General features: G+C 43.0%; 2 protein-coding genes across 2 annotated transcripts in view; one reads left to right on the plus strand and one right to left on the minus strand.

The window, feature by feature from the left end:
- Positions 1-1980, plus strand: part of bida (BH3 interacting domain death agonist) — a 31457-nt gene extending 29477 nt beyond the window's left edge. The window contains exon 4 of the mRNA XM_060923910.1: positions 1611-1980. Coding sequence (XP_060779893.1) covers positions 1611-1796 — 186 coding nt within the window. The 3' untranslated portion in view covers positions 1797-1980. The remainder of the gene's footprint in view (positions 1-1610) is intronic.
- Positions 1981-3729: 1749 nt separating this feature from the next.
- The window catches only part of bcl2l13 (BCL2 like 13), a 60425-nt gene continuing 45216 nt past the window's right edge, over positions 3730-18938 (minus strand). Inside the window, exon 7 of the mRNA XM_060923909.1 lies at positions 3730-5836. Coding sequence (XP_060779892.1) covers positions 4580-5836 — 1257 coding nt within the window. The 3' untranslated portion in view covers positions 3730-4579. The remainder of the gene's footprint in view (positions 5837-18938) is intronic.

Below are 18938 nucleotides of genomic sequence, written 5' to 3' on the forward strand. Positions count from 1 at the left end.
CGCGGCCTCTATATTGCAACATTGTACAAATAGATACGTTGTAAGGTTGATTGCACGCGCGCACACATTGATGCTGAATTGCTAGAAGCTTTATTGACATCTCGTTGGCTATATACCAGGGGTTTTCAAAGTGTGGGAGAGTCCGCCCCCCCTCAGAGAGCAAATAAACAGCACCGCCCCCACACACAATTTTTGTTGTTGCTATACTTAATGTTCCATTCGTATTTTTAAAAAAAAATGGTTGTTGTACACATTTTTATTTTTTCTTTTACACATTTTAAACATCTGTGCTTTTTGAAAACATCTTTTTTACACATTTAAAACATATGAGCTTTATTAAAACATTTTTTTTTACACGTTTTAAACATCTGTGCTTTTTTTTTTTTTTTTAAACATCTTGATTTACACATTTTAAACATCTCATAGCATCGTTAGCTAGCACCTCTTGGCAGACAACACACTGTGGCAGTGGAGCATCTTCAGATCCAGTCCATGAAAATCCAAACTTTAAATAATCGTGGTCATACTTCCTTCTTTTTTTGCTTGGCCCAGACTCTGTCTCCTCACTCACTGTAGCTTTAGGTACTAAAAATCGATCCATTTTGTCTCTGGCAAAGGCTAGCTGAAGTTCGCTAAATGTCCGCAATAGTAACTTATTCTGGTTTATTTTTCCTGAAGTTGTGCCCCCCCCCCTGAAAAACTCTGGCGCCCCCTAGGGGAGGTGCACCCCACACTTTGAAAAGCCCTGCTATATATGATCGCTGTAACCGGGACAGTTTGCTAGTGTTTGGTGTAAACTGGGACATTTCAGTGTCCTGACAGACCTTTGTCGGGACTGTGGACACGCAACTCAAAATCGGGACTGTCCCGGTCAAACCGGGACGTCTGGTCACGTTATCTTGGAGTGATCTTTGTTGGTCGACCACTCCTGGGGAGGGTAACAATGGTCTTGAATTTCCTCCATTTGTACACAATCTGTCTGGCTGTGGATTGGTGGAGTCCAAACTCTTTAGAGATGGTTTTGTAACCTTTTCCAGCCTGATGAGCATCAACAACGCTTTTTCTGAGGTCCTCAGAAATCTCCTTTGTTCGTGCCATGATACACTTCCACAAACGTGTGTTGTGAAGATCAGACTTTGATAGATCCCTGTTCTTTAAATAAAACAGGGTGCTCACTCACACCTGATTGTCATCCCATTGATTGAAAACACCTGACTCTAATTTCACCTTCAAATGAACTGCTAATCCTAGAGGTTCACATACTTTTGCCACACAGATATGTAATATTGGATCATTTCCCTCAATAAATAAATGACCAAGTATAATATTTTTGTCTCATTTGTTTAACTGGGTTCTCTTTATCTACTTTTAGGACTTGTGTGAAAATCTGATGATGTTTTAGGTCATATTTATGCAGAAATATAGAAAATTCTAAAGGGTTCACAAACTTTCAAGCACCACCGTACGACTGTGAATGTTGTACCTGCGTGTGGTCGTTTGATTCCGATCTTGCTGTTCAGTAATGAATCCATTAAACGAAACTCTTCCCAAGACGAGATAAGTGGAGAGAATGTTGTATTTATAATGTCCTTGTATGTTGTGGTTTACAGTACTGGTGGAGCAGCTTGAATCATGGTGTTGACTGCTTACTCGACGGGTCTGGTATGCACACTGAGCAGATGGTGATGGCGCTTACCTTCTCTCTGGCGAGGGCAGTCTGTGAACGTGCACCTCATCTGCTTCGTGGCCTCTGTAACACCATGATGCAATCCACTTTCAGGACTAGACCTCGGTGATGCGTTTCCTTTACACCCAAGTGTGACCTACATTCCAAGGTTGTTGTTTTTTGTTTTCCCAACTATGATAAACGTTTACTTGTTTCTTACTAGAAGAACAAATGGATGGTTTTGTTTGTTTTGTCAGTATTACATTTCTTGGATATTTGAAATTTGTTGTGGAAATAAAAATGGATGAATTGTTGTTGTTTTAACTCTTTCTTTTATCATAAATGACATCACACACTACTTCCAGCTTTGGTTTTTGAGCTCTAATAGCAGAAGTGTTGTGAAATTGTTCAAGTCTGAACAACGCAGAGCAAAACTGACGGTCTTTTTGGGGGGGCGGGATGGCAGACTCGCTCCTCTACTATCAGTCACAGCCATTTGTGGGTGGTTATGAGATCAATGTATGCAGAAGAGTACAAATAACGCTTTCTTTCAAGTGTGTCACGCTGCCCTGTGAGGCAGCAGTTTGATAAGGTGTGTTTGGTTGGCTGGCTTTGTGTGTCTCAAACCTCAGGCGGTAACTGATGTGATGAGGAAGACGCATCTATTGGGTGGGAACTGGCAGGTGAGCAAAAATGGGGATACAAATGGTGGGCAGGGGTCACTGACCACCTTAGTACAGATTTGTTTTATTAAAACCATTTTTTTTTTTTTAAGTGTGTAATTTAGTTTCTGAGGGGTTTTTAAAAGCAATCATCACTTTCCATCCATTTTATTAAATTCATTAGCTGATATAAGAATAACTAACTTGTGATTTCCATCACTGTTAAAAAAAAAAATTCCCAGGGCCCCACTTTGAGAACCATGAGCCTATAAAACCCCGTGTTTTGAGCCATATAAATCAGATTCCAAAACAAGGGTTCTCAACCCTCTGTGTGGTCAATTGATTGATTTACAAATAGGGGGAATTTTAAAAAAAAAATTTATTTTCCACAAATTATTGTTCCAACTATGAAGAATTTAGTGTACTAAATATTTTTAACAGTTACTGGAGTGTACATGTGATTTAGTCTCTTCACTAACCTGACACACACTGCACTAGCACAGGAATTCAGCAATTTAAAAAAAAAATAAAGGGTACTTTTCCCAAAACATCTCCCTAAACCTGACAGACCGTCTATGGAATGCCATGTGATCCTCCAGATGTACATAAAACAGGGAGAGGAGGTATATGAAAAATGCCATGCGTCATGTCATGCTGTTGCTTCTGCACACACACACACCTGCATTAACGTACAAACCCCGTGTGCTTTGCTTCAGGCTAAGTCACATGACCGCAGCGTGTGATATTATCTCCGAACACATGCATATCGTTTTATTTCTTATGCATGTGGCCTTTCAAACACACCGGAGTTGGTTTTTGAAAAAGGTGCATCAAGAAATGCAAGATTACCCTTCTCACCAAGTCAGTGCAAGGCTTTTATTCACTTGCGTTACGCATACTGTATATTACTGACAAGGGGTCATATTAAATTAGGAATTAAAAAAAAAAAAAGGGTAGCCTAGGCTCGGGGTCACAGAAAATACATGTCTATTTGGGACATTTTACTCAAGGTTTAGGAACCCCCTGCTGTTGAGGCTACATTTCTAAATAAAGAATAGAGCATATACATTTTTGCAAAACAGATAAACTATGGTTTACTATTGTAAATAAATAAGTTTGGAATGTATTAGAGATTTTGTTTGTTTAAAAAAGTGAGATTAGTGAAGCTCCAATTCTTAATGCGAGTTTGCTGGTGTACAAGCCTTTTAGTGACCCAAAACTTTTCACCTCAGTGCTACCATCACTTATCCAGACACAAGAACAAATGCTCAGATGGGGAAAACTCACTAGAAACCAGTGCGAGACTAAAACAGGAAGTGGGTAACTTGTTTTCTGAAGAAAGTGAGAAAAGTCTCACCGCCTCATTATTAAACAAAAAACAAACAAAAAAAAAACCAGTAACAGAATTAAAAACCAAACTTTTATTCGTTTTGTGACAAATGTGCAGTATTGATCAACGTTCAGTAATGGTAACTTTAAAAAAAAACACCTGAAATACTCTGGGGAAAATGAATACGGGGTTCCCCGTCTTAGGTCGTGGCCTGGACATGCCGTTCCTTTTGTTTACAAGGGGAATTCAATGGCTGAACAAAAGCAGTCAGTTTCTAAATTGACTAAAAATGTTGTATTTTAGCTATGTTCAACTCATTAATTCACACAATTTAGATAAGTCGTACAAATTTAATCAAAATATTATACACAATATAGATCGTCTTTCATTCTTATAAACACGTGATCAGTGCCCTCATTACAGGTGTGGATCTGGGTTGCCCAATCTTACCCAGCATTGGTTTCTCCTTATCCAGCACTGTTGCAAGGTCGGGGTCCATGTGGACTCTACTGATCCACGCGTCAATAATTGGAGCATAGTTTTGCGCCGGATGCCCTTAATTCCTGCCAGACCCCTCCCATTTCCAGGCTTGAGAACACCATTCACACCTACGGGCATTTTAGAGTAGCCAGTTAGCTTAACTGCATGTCTTTGGACTGTGGGAGGAAACCCACATGGGGAGAACATGCAACCTCCTCTTTACCCTTACATATAACCTCATATCCAAGGTCAGGATCCAGGAATGTCTAAACATTATCCATCACACAAATATAAGCCATTTGACACGTCACAACAAACTGTTCAAAATCTCATTCTGCTATACGCAATTTCGAAGTTAAAAGCCTAAACAATCGGTGCTTTCTTTAACTAGGCCTAATTATTCAAATTAATCAAATAGGAGAGGGGCAAGCTGATCACTTCCTAATACTTCTTCCTGTAAGCCAGAGCTCCATAGGCCACCAAAGCAGCAATGGCTACCAGTACAGCACCACCATAGAGAAGAACTGGAAGCTCAGAGGACACAGGCTCTGCTACAGGCTGTGTGTGTGCTGAAGGTGGCTCCTGAGCTGGAATAGATGTGTGTACAGGCTGTAGCTCCTGTTCTGGAGATGCAATAGAAGGTAAAACAAGAGGATCCTGGGATGGAGCAGACATCTCCTGTACCATCTGTGGCTTCAGTGATGGGATCTCCCGCGTTGGGGGTAAAAGAGGTGGCTCCTGGGCTGTAATGGCCTGTACAACCTCTGCTTGTGGAAGTATCTCATGCACTGGAGCTGCTTGGACAGCTTCAGGCTGTGGCTCCGATTTAGCTTTTAGTTCTTGAACTGTTATTAGAATCTGTGGCTCCACAGGAGCTAGAACAGGTTCTGGCTGCGCTGACTGAGGCTCAGCTTGAACAGGTTCTGGCTGAGCTGACTGAGGCTCAGATTCAGGGGCAAGCACTTGGGTTGTAGCAGCAGTAGGAGGGGAAGGATGAACAGGACATTCCAGCTCCACATCAACTGGAGCATCAGCAATGATGGTAGGGGATGAAGGAGCAAGGTATTCTGGCTCGACTTCAACCGGAGCATCAGTGACGGCAGTAGGGGATGAAGGCGGCAGGGACTTTGGCTCTACATCAACTGGTGGAACAGCAGCAGCAACCAGGCTAGGAGGTACATCCAGGATGACAATCTGCTCCTCTAGAGACATCAGCGACTGTGGTGCTTCTGAAACTGGCTGTTGTGAAGATGAAGGTTCTTTTCCAAGCTCCTCTCTGAGGGCCTCCAGCTCACTTTCAGTGCCCAGGACACTGAGCATGCTCTCCTGCAGCTCTCCTTCTCCCTCCTCCAGAAGTTCAGCCTCCTCGCGCTCCACATGCACAATGTCCGAGTTGGACGAGTTGTTCTCACTTCGCTCCTCAGCTGAGGCCACGCCCTCACCACTGTCCACACTCTTTGCATCCTCTGGCTCCATGGTGCCAACCTGAGGCCAGGATTCGTGGCCACTCAGTGATACAGGCAAACTCTCTGTGTGCCAGGAGCTCAGGCCGCTGCTGTCTGGCACGCTGATGAGCAGTGACTCAGGGGGGCTTAGCTGCTCGTGGCCCTGCTCCCCTGACAGGATGTAGATATCGTTACTGTCTTCGGCTATGAGCACGCCCAGTTCCTCCACATCTTCCAGGCTAAATACTGCACTCTGCGAAACAAGAAGACAAATGCTTGAACACGAAGCAAAAAGCATGCAGTAAAATTTGTCAATCATTTTTGAGAGAACTTGGCTTATCTTGAAGCTGTTTTCACCACTCACTTGAACAGAATGAATAAAGCCACTCGGATGAAAACCTCAGTGGAAAAACTTCAACATATAATTTGATTTACTATTCATGGACATTCAAAATAACCTGGATGACAGACATTTGTTACATCCATCCATTATCTGGAGCCACTTATCCTGTTCTACAGGGTCGCAGGCAAGCTGGAGCCTATCCCAGCTGACTATGGGCGAAAGGCGGGGTACACCCTGGACAAGTCGCCAGGTCATCACAGGGCTGACACATAGACACAGACAACCATTCACACTCACATTCACACCTACGGTCAATTTAGAGTCACCAGTTAACCTAACCTGCATGCATGGGCACAGATAGAGGGGGGGAAGGGGGGGATTCGTCCCACCCAGATTTAAATTCACCTCGTTCGGTCCTCCCCACTTATAGGGAGGAAAAAACGTCTATGCTGTCTTTCTTTGCATAAGGCAAACCTCACGGAAAAATCAAAAGACTAATTGAGTTGTTGAGAAGAGTTGTTGACTGACTGCCGCTCACGCAACACACAGGCATAGTTAGAAAGTCAGGATGCACTGGTTTACACTTTACACACACACACGTAGCCCAGCCTCTCGCTATGTTTAACAGTTGGAACTTAGCGGTTTTAAAACTAGTTTTGCAGTTTTGCAATTTCTGTGCGTGATGATAATGTGTAAACTTTGGATTTCCATAGGCTATGTTAAAATGTTATCATTGTCCTGGCCTGCAGGTAGTTCCTGGTGATGGCAGTGAGGGAGGTGAAATAACATGTATACACACTACCGTTCAAAAGTTTGGGGTCACCCAGACAATTTTGTGTTTTCCATGAAAAGTCACACTTTTATTTACCACCATAAGTTGTAAAATGAATTTAAAAAGCATTTAATCAACCCCACAAATGTGATGCTCCAGAAACTCAATCTGCTCAAAGGAAGGTCAGTTTTATAGCTTCTCTAAAGAGCTCAACTGTTTTCAGCTGTGCTAACATGATTGTACAAGGGTTTTCTAATCATCCATTAGCCTTCTGAGGCAATGAGCAAACACATTGTACCATTAGAACACTGGAGTGAGAGTTGCTGGAAATGGGCCTCTATACACCTATGTAGATATTGCACCAAAAACCACACATTTGCAGCTAGAATAGTCATTTACCACATTAGCAATGTATAGAGTGGATTTCTGATTAGTTTAAAGTGATCTTCATTGAAAAGAACAGTGCTTTTCTTTCAAACATAAGGACATTTCAAAGTGACCCCAAACTTTTGAACGGTAATATATATATATATATATATATATATATATATATATATATATACACACACACACACATACATATATATACACACATACATACATATATACATATACACACACATACACAAAATGGAATCATTTGCTGACAGCTCAGTCCCCCCCAGTTCAAAATTCCTATCTGCGCCCCTGCCTGCATGTCTTTGGACGGTGGGGGAAACCGGAGCACCCGGAGGAAACCCACGGGGAGAACATGCAAACTCCACACAGAAAGGCCCTCGCCGGCAACTGTGCTGGAACCCAGACCTTCTTGCTGTGAGGCGACAGCGCTAACGACTACACCATCGTGCTGCCTGACATTTAAGAGTAAATTAGATTTATTGGGATGCAGTTAAGGGTTTCAGTGAAGCAAAAAAAAGTTTTTTATTTTGCATGCAGTCAGGGAGTTGTTGTTTTTTTTTAAACATCATTGTGCCTGTTTAAAGAAGCTATGCTGTTGTGCACTGTAGCAAGTATGTACATGCATTTTCTCTCAGTGCAGTAACCCAGAATGATTGGATTAATAATCAGCGTGAAACCGTGCAGGAAGTCAGACATCTGTACTTGCGTCATCAAGCTACAAGCTGATTCATATAGTGAACACCTGTTAAGAATGAAGGACTTCCACTGAAGCATATCTTTCACCATCTACACAAAAATAAAAACTTATTGGTTTGGATGCAAAGTGAGTTACAGAAAGCATCAGTACAGAGTGCAAGCACAGCAAGTCTAACTATAGCCAAAAGGTAAACGGTATTATTTGTACTGAACACAAACTCCTTGTTTTGCAGGTTAAGTAGAACAAGGTCTGGCTTGCCGCTGTCCGGCAGGGGAACATGTTTATAATGCTACCTAAGAAGCAACTGAGCTCGACTCTAAAGGCGAGTGAACACTTTCTGTGCAGCAGCTTTTTTTTTTATATAGCCTTTTGCTCTGAGGAGACCAGTGACCCAGTAAGTGTCACGGATTTGTTTCCTAACATTCCAGTGGCTCATGAAGCAGAGGTGTTCTTGGAAATATATTTATGCACTGTCTTCCTTGTATAATCATTACTTCTTTTCCTTATTGTTACTGCACCACCTGGAGAGAAGAAGTCTCATTAGCTAGAATCCAAAGTTTAAACTCGAGTGTTTGGTACTTTTCAGCACTAACCATGGCCACCTTTTACAGGCAAGGGCTGTTAAACAGTCCGATTTACCAACATGTAACAGCGAATACAGAAGATAACAGGCACAGAATAACTCGCAGACTTGCAGATCAGGGATCCGTTATTTCAACACAACTGCAAATCACTTCTGCATACCTACCCATGTAATATATTGTATAAACACCCTCTAAGCTCCAAATCAAAACGGGTATTGTGCAATCAAAGCTAACCCCTGTGCAGTAATGCATGCCTGACTGACTTGAGCTAAATGAAGCAGAAAAACTTGCCAGTACCTACATGTTCAGCTGCTAGTAGAAAATGATATTCAAATTTTCAATTCACCAGTAATCATATAGCGTGCTCGTGCTTGCTCACTCGTGCGCTCCCTCTAAAACAAGCTCCTACACTGTGTAACTGAGGGTTAGGTTAAACTCTCAAACTCTATTGTGGAGAATGAAGTCAAATTTACTTGTGCATATCTGTGTAATCTCAGATTTTGTCATTGTACTTTTGTATATATGGACACGAGTGAGTCAGGTCGGTCAGTCAGTCTCTTCCTCTCTCGTAAGCCATGGCCTAAAAGTTAGAGAAGCAGCTTTGGGATCAAAAGGTCACTGGTTCGATTCCCTGGACCAGCAGGAACGGCTGAACCCCCAACAGTTCCCACTGCTGTGGGCATGTCAGGGTCCTGTTGTACGTCTGGATAAGAGCATCTGCTAAATGCATGTGAGAGAGAGAGAGTGCAAGATGGACGGACTGCCAAGTTTAAAATGCCCTAGATACACCAATGATGGCAGTGCGAAGCAGCTAGGATGAGGATCAGCACCTCCAAGTCCATGGCGCTCAGCTGGAAACAGGTGGCGTGCCTACTTCCGGTCAGGGGGGAGTTGCTACCTAAAGTGGAGGAGTTCAAGGATCTCTGGGTTTTGTTCACAAGTGAAGGTAAGGAGGAGCGGGAGTTGGACAGATGGATCGGGGCAGCGTCAGCAGTGATGCAGACGCTAAACTGGTCTGTTGTGGTAAAGACCTAGCTGAGCCAAAAGGCAAAGCTCTCAATCTACCGGTCCATCCACGTTCCCACGCTCACCTATGGTCACGAGCTGTGGGTAGTGACCAAAAGAATAAGATTGTGGATACAAGCGGTAGAAAGGAGGAGTTTTCTCCGCAGGGTGGCTGGGCTCTCCCTTAGAGACAGGGTGAGAAGCTTGGTCATTTGGGAGAGACTCGGAGTAGAACCGCTGCTCCTCCACATTGAAAGGAGTCAGTTGAGGTGGTTCGGGCACCTTGTTAGGATGTCCCCTGGATGCCTCCCAAGGGAGGTTTCTCTGGGCATGCCCCACCGGGAGGAGACCCCGGGGCAGACCCAGGACACGCTGGAGAGATTACATCTCTCGGCTGGCCTGGGAACACCTCGGTATTCCCCTGGCAGAGCTGGTGGAGGCGGCCGGGGAGAGGGAAGTCTGGGCTGCTTTGCTTAGGCTGCTACTTCTGTGACCCGGATCCGGATAAAATGGATAGATGGATGGACACCATTGACAGACTGTTAGGTGTCATTAATGGTGCCCTTGTTGGCTATGGGGAGAAGAAAGAAGAATAATTATTTCCCCCCCCCCCACACACACTTTTTTGTTTTAGACAAACTGGAGAGCCTCGGCCTGACAAACTGGAGATCCTCTGTACCCTTCGAAGACTAGGCCCTTCCTGGATACTGACTTTGTACGAAATCATGAGTACAATCATCTGTTGAATTCACCTCATTACTCGCTTTAAACTGCCCCATCCCAACTTTTTTGGAATGCGTTGCAGGCCTGAAATGCAGGCATGGATGTATATTAAACGAAATGAAGTTGACCAGACAAAACATCAAAAATATCTTGGGTTTATACTGTCTGTAATGAAAAGACAAAATCAAACTAAATCTAGAAAAAAAAAATCATCACTGCTTTCCTTTTTTTTTTAATTTGCATTTTCCATATAGTCCCAGCTTTTTCTGAATTGGGGCTGTATACAAAATCTGAATAGAAATCTAAAGGGAAGCAACAGTAAAGCACTTTTCTTTTGGCGTGTGCACTGGGTGGAGTGCCCTTTTCAAAATCCTCCACCTTTCCCCAAGGCCCAGAATCCAACATAAATATACCAGCAGGCCCCTACAAGTGTCAAGCATTAAACAGGGAGATGTGGAGTACCTTACATATGACTGAACAAAAAAAAAAGTCCTTCCCACACCATTCATGGCACATTTGGCAGTGCCAATCTCCATTTCGTTGTCCTTGGCCTCTCGCCTATATTACATAGCTAGGGTTACAGTGGGAAGCTAGTCCTCTGGTAACCACGCAAGTTTGACTCCCCACTCACATCTGTATTGCAGCATGCCTTGCCAGATGGCAGTAAGCACCATTTTTATGACGGTCTTTGGTATGACCCAACCGTGAGTAGAACTTGTGATCTCCCAATCCAGAGGCGGACACACAAACCACTAGGCCACTCGCCGGTAATTACCCAAGTAGGCTTCCTAAATCTGTTTTGTTGTTTGCACGACATAAACATGTTCATAGTTCTACTAAAGCAGCACAGATCAATAATTAAACTGACCAATACTGGAGTCAATATCCATGTGCTATATGTATATTGTATCATGCTGCTTATTTTGAATATGAGAACATTCCCCTTCTATTACCACTACAGTCCCTGACAAAAGTCTTGTCGCTTGGGTACAAGTTGACCTTAAGTGCCCCTCAAATACATGTCTAATCATTTTTTTTTTTTTTTTATAAGAAATGGCTAATTTCAATCCCAACAGCTTTTGAAATAATGTTTTGGTGCCAAACGAAACTGCTGAAAAGCATTCTAATGTTCACAGCTGGGTAAAGCCCACTGAGTCAGTTTTTGCAGAGACAAAAGTCTTGTCGCCTTGTCATATGATGCACCCAATCCTAGATTACAGCCTCACCTGTGATCAATAATTGATCAATCAATTAGTGGGTGTGTATAAAAAGAACCCCAGCACACCAGACCTTCACATCAACTGCAACTTGACCTCTGACAACATGCCTAAGATTCACCCTGAGACCAAAGCATTGATTATCAAGAGGCTGAAGATCAGATCCAGATCCACTGCTGAGGTGGCTGACACCTTCAATGTGTCTCAGCGTCAAGTACAAAAATAAGAAAAAAAGATTTGAAGAGACTGGAGATGTTTGACAAGCCCAGGTCTGGCAGACCCTGCAAGACAACTGCTCAGGAGGACCGTTTGTTAGCTTGAAAATCCAATGCCAGCCCCTTTTCCACTGCAGCAGAGCTCCACCAGGCCTGGTCACCTCAAGTCCCCGTGTCAACCAGAACAGTTTGTAGAATTCTGTCTCGAAATGGCCTCCATGGTCAAATCAGTGCCCAGAAACCAGCACTAAACAAAAGGCAATTAAGAAAACGTGTGGCATTTGCCAAGGCCCACAGCCTGCTAAAAGGATGGACGCTGGAAAAGTGGCAGAAGGTGGATTTCTCAGATGAATCTTCGGTTGAATTACATCACAGCTGCCGCAAATATTGCAGGAGACCTACTGGAGCCCGCATGGATCCGAGATTCACCCAGAAAACAGTTAAGTTTGGTGGCAGAAAAATCATGGTCTGGGGTTACATCCAGTATGGGGGTGTGCGAGAGATTTGCAGGGTGGAAGGCAATAGCAATAGCCTAAAATATCAAGAAGTATTAGCTACCTCTTACATTCCCAACCATAAAAGGGGTCAAATTTTGCAGCAGGATGGTGCTCCATCGCATACTTCCATCTCTACATCAAAGTTCCTCAAGGCGAAGAAGATCAAGGTGCTCCAGGACTGGCCAGCCCAGTCACCAGACATAAACATCATTGAGCATGTCTGGGGTAGAATGAAAGAGGAAGCATGGAAGACGAACCTAAAGAATCTTGATGAACTCTGGGAGGCATGTAAGACTGCTTTCTTTGCTATTCCTGATGACTTCATCAATAAATTGTATGAATCATTGTCGAACCGCATGGATGCAGTCCTTCAAGCTCATGGAAGTCATACAAGATATTAAATATGGATCTCACAGCACCACTACTTAATTCACTGATGTTATGCAACATCTCATCTCATCTCATTATCTCTAGCCGCTTTATCCTTCTACAGGGTCGCAGGCAAGCTGGAGCCTATCCCAGCTGACTACGGGCGAAAGGCGGGGTACACCCTGGACAAGTCGCCAGGTCATCACAGGGCTGACACAGACACAGACAACCATTCACACTCACATTCACACCTACGGTCAATTTAGAGTCACCAGTTAACCTAACCTGCATGTCTTTGGACTGTGGGGGAAACCGGAGCACCCGAAGGAAACCCACGCGGACACGGGGAGAACATGCAAACTCCACACAGAAAGGCCCTCGCCGGCCCCGGGGCTCGAACTCAGGACCTTCTTGCTGTGAGGCAACAGCGCTAACCACTACACCACCGTGCCGCCATGTTATGCAACATATTTTTGTATTTGAAGTAAATTATTTGTTCAATTTTCACATTACTCTCTGTAGGCGACAAAACTTTTTTGTCTTGCCAAAATCTGACCTTTCTGTGTTCATTAAATGATCAATCTTTCTTCAGTGAAGCAAATTTATTTTAGTATATTAAACATAATTTGGGAGGGTTTTAGCTTTCATATGAGCCATTTCTAAAACCAATGGATTAATTAAAAGTCAGGTTATAAGCTGTTGTTTCTACAAAATGGATAAGTGACAAGACTCTTGTCAGGGACTGTATAGGACCATACTCAAGAGTCCCACTACAACAAGCAGCAGGTTAGTATGATTTCAAGGGCCAAGAAGAGACTAGGGCCCACAAAGATTGTACCATTCCCCCCCAATACATGTAATTTTTATTTATTGGCTTACTGAAAGGTTCTTACATGAAACACTCGAGTGGCACAATAAAGAAAAAGAAGAAGGGGGACACATCATACATCATGTCGTTGTTCTTAGATAAAGGAGCTATCCAGATACAGTAGATATGTTAATAGAAAGGAAACTTGCGCTGTAGTAACTGCACTTATCAAATGGAAATGATGCAACAAAGCTGTCTAAACAAAACCCCATGTCCTACTGCAAATACTTTTTTCATAAAATCAATAGTACAGTTCACGCTGGAATGTCAAGTTCTCGTGATCAGTGAAACGTGAACATTGAAAAGTGAAGACAAAGTAGACTCGAGTATGAACTAAAACCAGAATATCTTCATTATTCCACAAGTTAATTTCATGCAGGATAAAGCAGTGCGATTATGGAGATTTTAATGGGCTTTGAATAACATAACATTTGTTTTATACGAGTCAAAAAAAAAAAAAACAGTTCATTCGAGAGATTTACTTTGACATCCAAGACGTTGATTGTCAAAAGCATTACAAGTTACATTATAGAATTGAAGTGCAGGATGTTAAATGTTTGAAATTCTAACCGCTCAAACACTTAACTGTTCCAGGTGTTGTAGCTTTTTACCAGGAGCCTCGGGATAATCAGCTAACCGATCCACACATTCTGGCAATCTTGAAGTTTTTCTTAATCTTCTAACAAATATGATCAGGCCGTACCTGTACCTCACGGCTCAACCACTGCAACTCTGTTTATTACTTGCGAAAATCAGAGATTTTTGCAAGTATGTTGATCTGTCCGTTTGGGTTTTTTTGGTGCTCTAGCGTCGCCATTTCTTCACCAAAATGCACAGGACAACTCACTAGAGTCACACAAAGACATCCTTAGTTTTTGGTGGGTCAAGGTCAAAGGTTGTAAAAACACCTAACTGGCCATAACTTCTGTTTCTTTGTGATTTTCGCAAGTATCGTGCTCTGCCGGTGGTGTAGTGGTTAGCGCTGTCGCCTCACAGCAAGAAGGTCCGGGTTCGAGCCCCGTGGCTGGCGAGGGCCTTTCTGTGTGGAGTTTGCATGTTCTCCCCGTGTCCGCGTGGGTTTCCTCCGGGTGCTCCGGTTTCCCCCACAGTCCAAAGACATGCAGGTTAGGTTAACTGGTGACTCTAAATTGACCGTAGGTGTGAATGTTAGTGTGAATGGTTGTCTGTGTCTGTGTGTCAGCCCTGTGATGACCTGGCGACTTGTCCAGGGTGTACACCGCCTTTCGCCCGTAGTCAGCTGGGATAGGCTCCAGCTTGCCTGCGACCCTGTAGAAGGATAAAGCGGCTAGAGATAATGAGATGAGATGAGATGAGATGAGATCGTGCTCTGCACAACTTTTCATTTGTAATGTTAAACTAATGAAAATATTTCAAAGTGCAGCAGCTTGTCTGGTCCTTTAATTAACCAGATTATATGCCTCTTAGTCTCGTTCTATGACTATCTATTGCTTTGAGCCTTGGGGGCTAGCATGCAGAGTAACCAATAGAACTTCTCCCACCTACATGGATATTGGACATGCTTGGTTTTTTTTTTTTCATTTGTTTGAGGTGGTCATAATTATTGGAATGATTCATTACTATTATTAGTATACATCAGTATGTAGCAAGATGGTGTTTGTTTGCAACTTTTGTGACCAGTGTCAACTTTGTCACCCTTTGTTTTTCGCCATGGCTTCCGGGGGGGGAGCCTTTTTTTAAACTATTCTGGACTTGTTGCTGGGTAATTGGTAAAAATGTGGTTCACACGCTGCTTCTATAACAGCTTGAACGAACGAACGAATTTCATTAATTTGAGCTATTAATTCATTCAGTTAATTGCTGTAGCTTTACTTTTTTGTTGCGATGGGATTAGAGTCTGCCAAAGTAATAAATGTAAACATAACCGATGACTCCACTGAGTTGTCTATGCGTTTCAGATCCGAATATCAGCTGTGCAATGAAGTCGTACAATGTAGTTGGGACCATTTAAGCAGCCATCAAGATCAAAAATATTATTAGGCTGTTTGCCAAAGCTAAGGGGGGGGGGAAAAAAAAAAAGCCAATACTGGTATATCTTGGGGTTCCCTCATTCCAGCTAAAGGCATGCATGTTCAAATAGTCCTGATCCTTGACTTGCCCATTCTGAAGCCATGTACGGATTTAGGTTTTTTCCATTTCCTAGAGACCAGTGCTATTAATGGACAGAAAGTCATAAGATGGCATTGTCCTATGCCTGAAACTGAGCAAAGCTTCCTCCCTCCCTTGATTTGTTTTTGCCAAGGGACATCATAAGGTCATGGAGTTATGCTTTTATTTTAAAAGGTGTGATTCTGAGCATGGAAGATTCCACAAAGGCTGCAAAAGTCATAAAGTGATGTGTCTCGATCGCCATCACCGCCAAACTTCAAATAGCAGATCTTCAAATTAAAAAAAAAAAAAGGGGGGGGGGGGGGGGGGTGACACGAGTTTAAACAAACATTCACAAAATGTTGACAGCTGTCCAGCGGTGGTGATGAACAGCAGCAGGCTAAACCTACTCTCCTCTCATAAAGATACACCCTGCAGTGGAACTAGGACCAAAGTCCTTTAGATGAGGATTTATCAGATTTATTTGTGGACTTCCCTATGACGCTCAGTCTGTGCATGTGTTCGCGCGCACGCAGCACATGATTCTTGCTCTGCAGCTGTCACTGCTGTGAAATGTTTATTACATAAAGCAGTGCACAGAGCAGCGTCCAGGATACAGCGTGCCAACACAGCTTACACCCCAGGGCTCTCAGCACCATCCGATTTATGCACTGTGCTGCTTCTAGATTGTGATCTATTAGCAGCCAGCCACTGTTCAAGACACCTGTTTAAAGCACATGCCTTTAAATTTTGCTTTTTCATTTCCTCATGCTCAAATGGGAAGGATTTGCATGAAGGTCATTTGTTTGTCGGGCCCTAAAAACAGATCAGGTTACATCACATGCCAGCTTTGCTGAGTATGAGTGTCCTCGCAAATCCCTAACGAATTAGTGTGACCTAAGCTTTTTGAAAAGCAGCATGAAAGACAAATGAAAAAGTGAATGAATAAAACTACACATATTAAAAATATGAAAATAGCCAGAGTAAATCACCAGCCTGAAAGTGCACCAAGACTGGGCCATACTGCCTTGACAAGGTCACTCGGTTTTGCAGGAGACATTTTGTCTTGCACCTTTAGGGCCCTTAAAATATTTTGTCTGTGTCTTTCTACACACACAAAAATCTATCTTTGTGGGGACATGACACTCCCAGACATCATATATTCCCCAACTGTTTACCCTAATGTTAACCATCACAACTAAATGCCAAACCCACATACGTTTCTCTCGCTACGGACCTTCCGTTGACATGATTATTAATGCAGTTAATCAATGCTGTGCACACACCAAAACCTAACACTAACCTTAACCTCAGTAATGAAAAGGAAACTTTTTGGCCCTTTATTATTGTTTTGTTGTTGAACAACAGCAGTTTCCTTGTTGGGACCACTATTTGAGTCCCCACAAGTCCAAAATTGTTAGGTTTTACTATCCTTTCGGTGACATTTGGTCTTCAGTAGTATGTTTATTTAAAAAAAAAAAAAAAGCACGCATACTGAATGCAAAACATTTTTCAAAACTACTACTAAACTACAGTTACTGATCTGCTTTATAACAGTCAAAAAAATTATGCCTGAAACGTTATTCACATGAACAAGAATAAAACAGAACTAATAATGCACTTTGTTAGTTTGGTTTCGGTAGCGATACATACAGTACGTATCGATAAGAAAAGAAGTCAAAAAGAATACATGTGATGTACAAACGTACCAGATCAAATGATAGATTTCATACAGTTTTGCCAGTAAATAAATTCTCTCTCATCTGTGCTGCCTCAAGCCACAAAAGATGACCGACAGAAGGGGGAGAGAGAGAGAAAAAAAAGAAAAAACAGTTTGCCTACCTGATGTTGGCTGTTTTCTAAGACAAGTGATACGCCAATGCAGACCAGAGACGATAAGTAAAGGAAAACTAAATGGACACACAACACGTGCTGCCCGTCAGAGCAATGGACAGCAGCTGTACAGGACTTCTTATTCACTGCTTGCTCCCTCCCCTAAACACACAAACCCCTCCCGTCACATTCATGTCATCTCTGCCTGAACTCTGGATTCCACATGAAGGCTTTGCACTGGAGGAATGTGGATCTATTCAGCATTTCATTCTCAAAAGACAGACAGACAGACAGACAGACAGACAGACAGACAGACAATCACTGTTTTCTCTGCAGAAGCAGCAGAGATGCTTTCGTTAAATTTATACTGCAGACTGAATTACTACGCGCAGATTCAGCAAGAGTTTATCTGTGCTCCGAGAAGTACTCCAACGATCAAAATAACTATAACTTCATGTTAGCTTTATTGCACTTACTGTTAAAAGGTCAATATAAGGTGTGCGCAATCCAAAGGTGGCAGCAATCAACAGTTTTAGACCTGTTTGTGGAAATGTCCTACCTAAAACAGTGTTGCTCAGAACAGTGACCTTTGAAAAGTCTCACATGACTGAACATCATGAAAAAGGCAAACTGAAACACGTATAAAAACGCATTCAATTCTAGTGGCTAATAAAACTCAACCTGTCTGTGAAACTAGAGAAGTAAACAATGGAGAAATCAGAAGTTTGGGACTTTTCAGGAGCAGAAGTTAGGCCTGGCAGGACAACAGAGAGAAGTTTATAGCGATGTTTAATGGTACAAATTCATTTTTCGGAGACACAATTTAGTCGTCAAGTCTGTATGAACGAACACTGCAATGTACACCAAATCAGCCATAATGTTAAACCCATCTGCTTAATATTGTGTAGGTCCCCCTTGTGCTGCTAAAATGGGTCTGACCTGTCGGGACATGGACTCTACTAGTGCATCTCAAAACAATTAGAATATCGTGAAAAGGTTCATTTCTTTTTGAAATTTAATTTAAAAAAAAAAAGGGAAACTGTCTCTGGTCCAGGAGGGGCTTGATATTAGGAATGAGACAATTGTAGCTCCTTTCCTGAAGGCGCATGCGTGCGTGCGGGCGCTCTTGATGCACGGACACCAGCCCCAGTCCGCTCCTTGTGAAGCTCTCCCAAGTTCTTGAATCGACTTTTCTTGACAATCCTCTCAAGGCTGTAGTCATCCCTGTTGCTTGTGCACCTTTTCCAGCCAGCCTTTTCAGGAAGGAGCTTCTGTGGCTTACCTTCCTTGTGGAGAGTGTCAATGAACCTCTTCTGGACGTTCTGTTCTATTTTAGGACTAGTTGGTGCAATCCGTTGCAGAGAGTGTCTACCTGACCCAACACTGATGGGGATGGGTGTACAAACGGAGGGTCTCCAGATGGGTGCCCCAGTGGTATTTGGGTGAAGTATGTAGGAATAAAGATTCATTGGGGGTCATCAGGTGGGCACCCTCCTTCTTAGGTGTTTCAATGATAGGCTCACAACACCTCCAGAGGGCTCATCAGCGACATCTGGCATCCCAGGTGTGCCCCCTCTGCTTTAACCCTCACTATTCACCCTAATGGAGTGGCTGTTATTTGGGGGCCCAGGTGATGTCTCTCCTCTTCATCCAGAGCCACCAACTGGCCTGTTCGACAGCACTGGAAAGGGCTTTGATGGCTTGCC

This window comes from Neoarius graeffei, chromosome 6, assembly GCF_027579695.1.
Source record: "Neoarius graeffei isolate fNeoGra1 chromosome 6, fNeoGra1.pri, whole genome shotgun sequence".
NCBI classification, from domain to species: domain Eukaryota; kingdom Metazoa; phylum Chordata; class Actinopteri; order Siluriformes; family Ariidae; genus Neoarius; species Neoarius graeffei.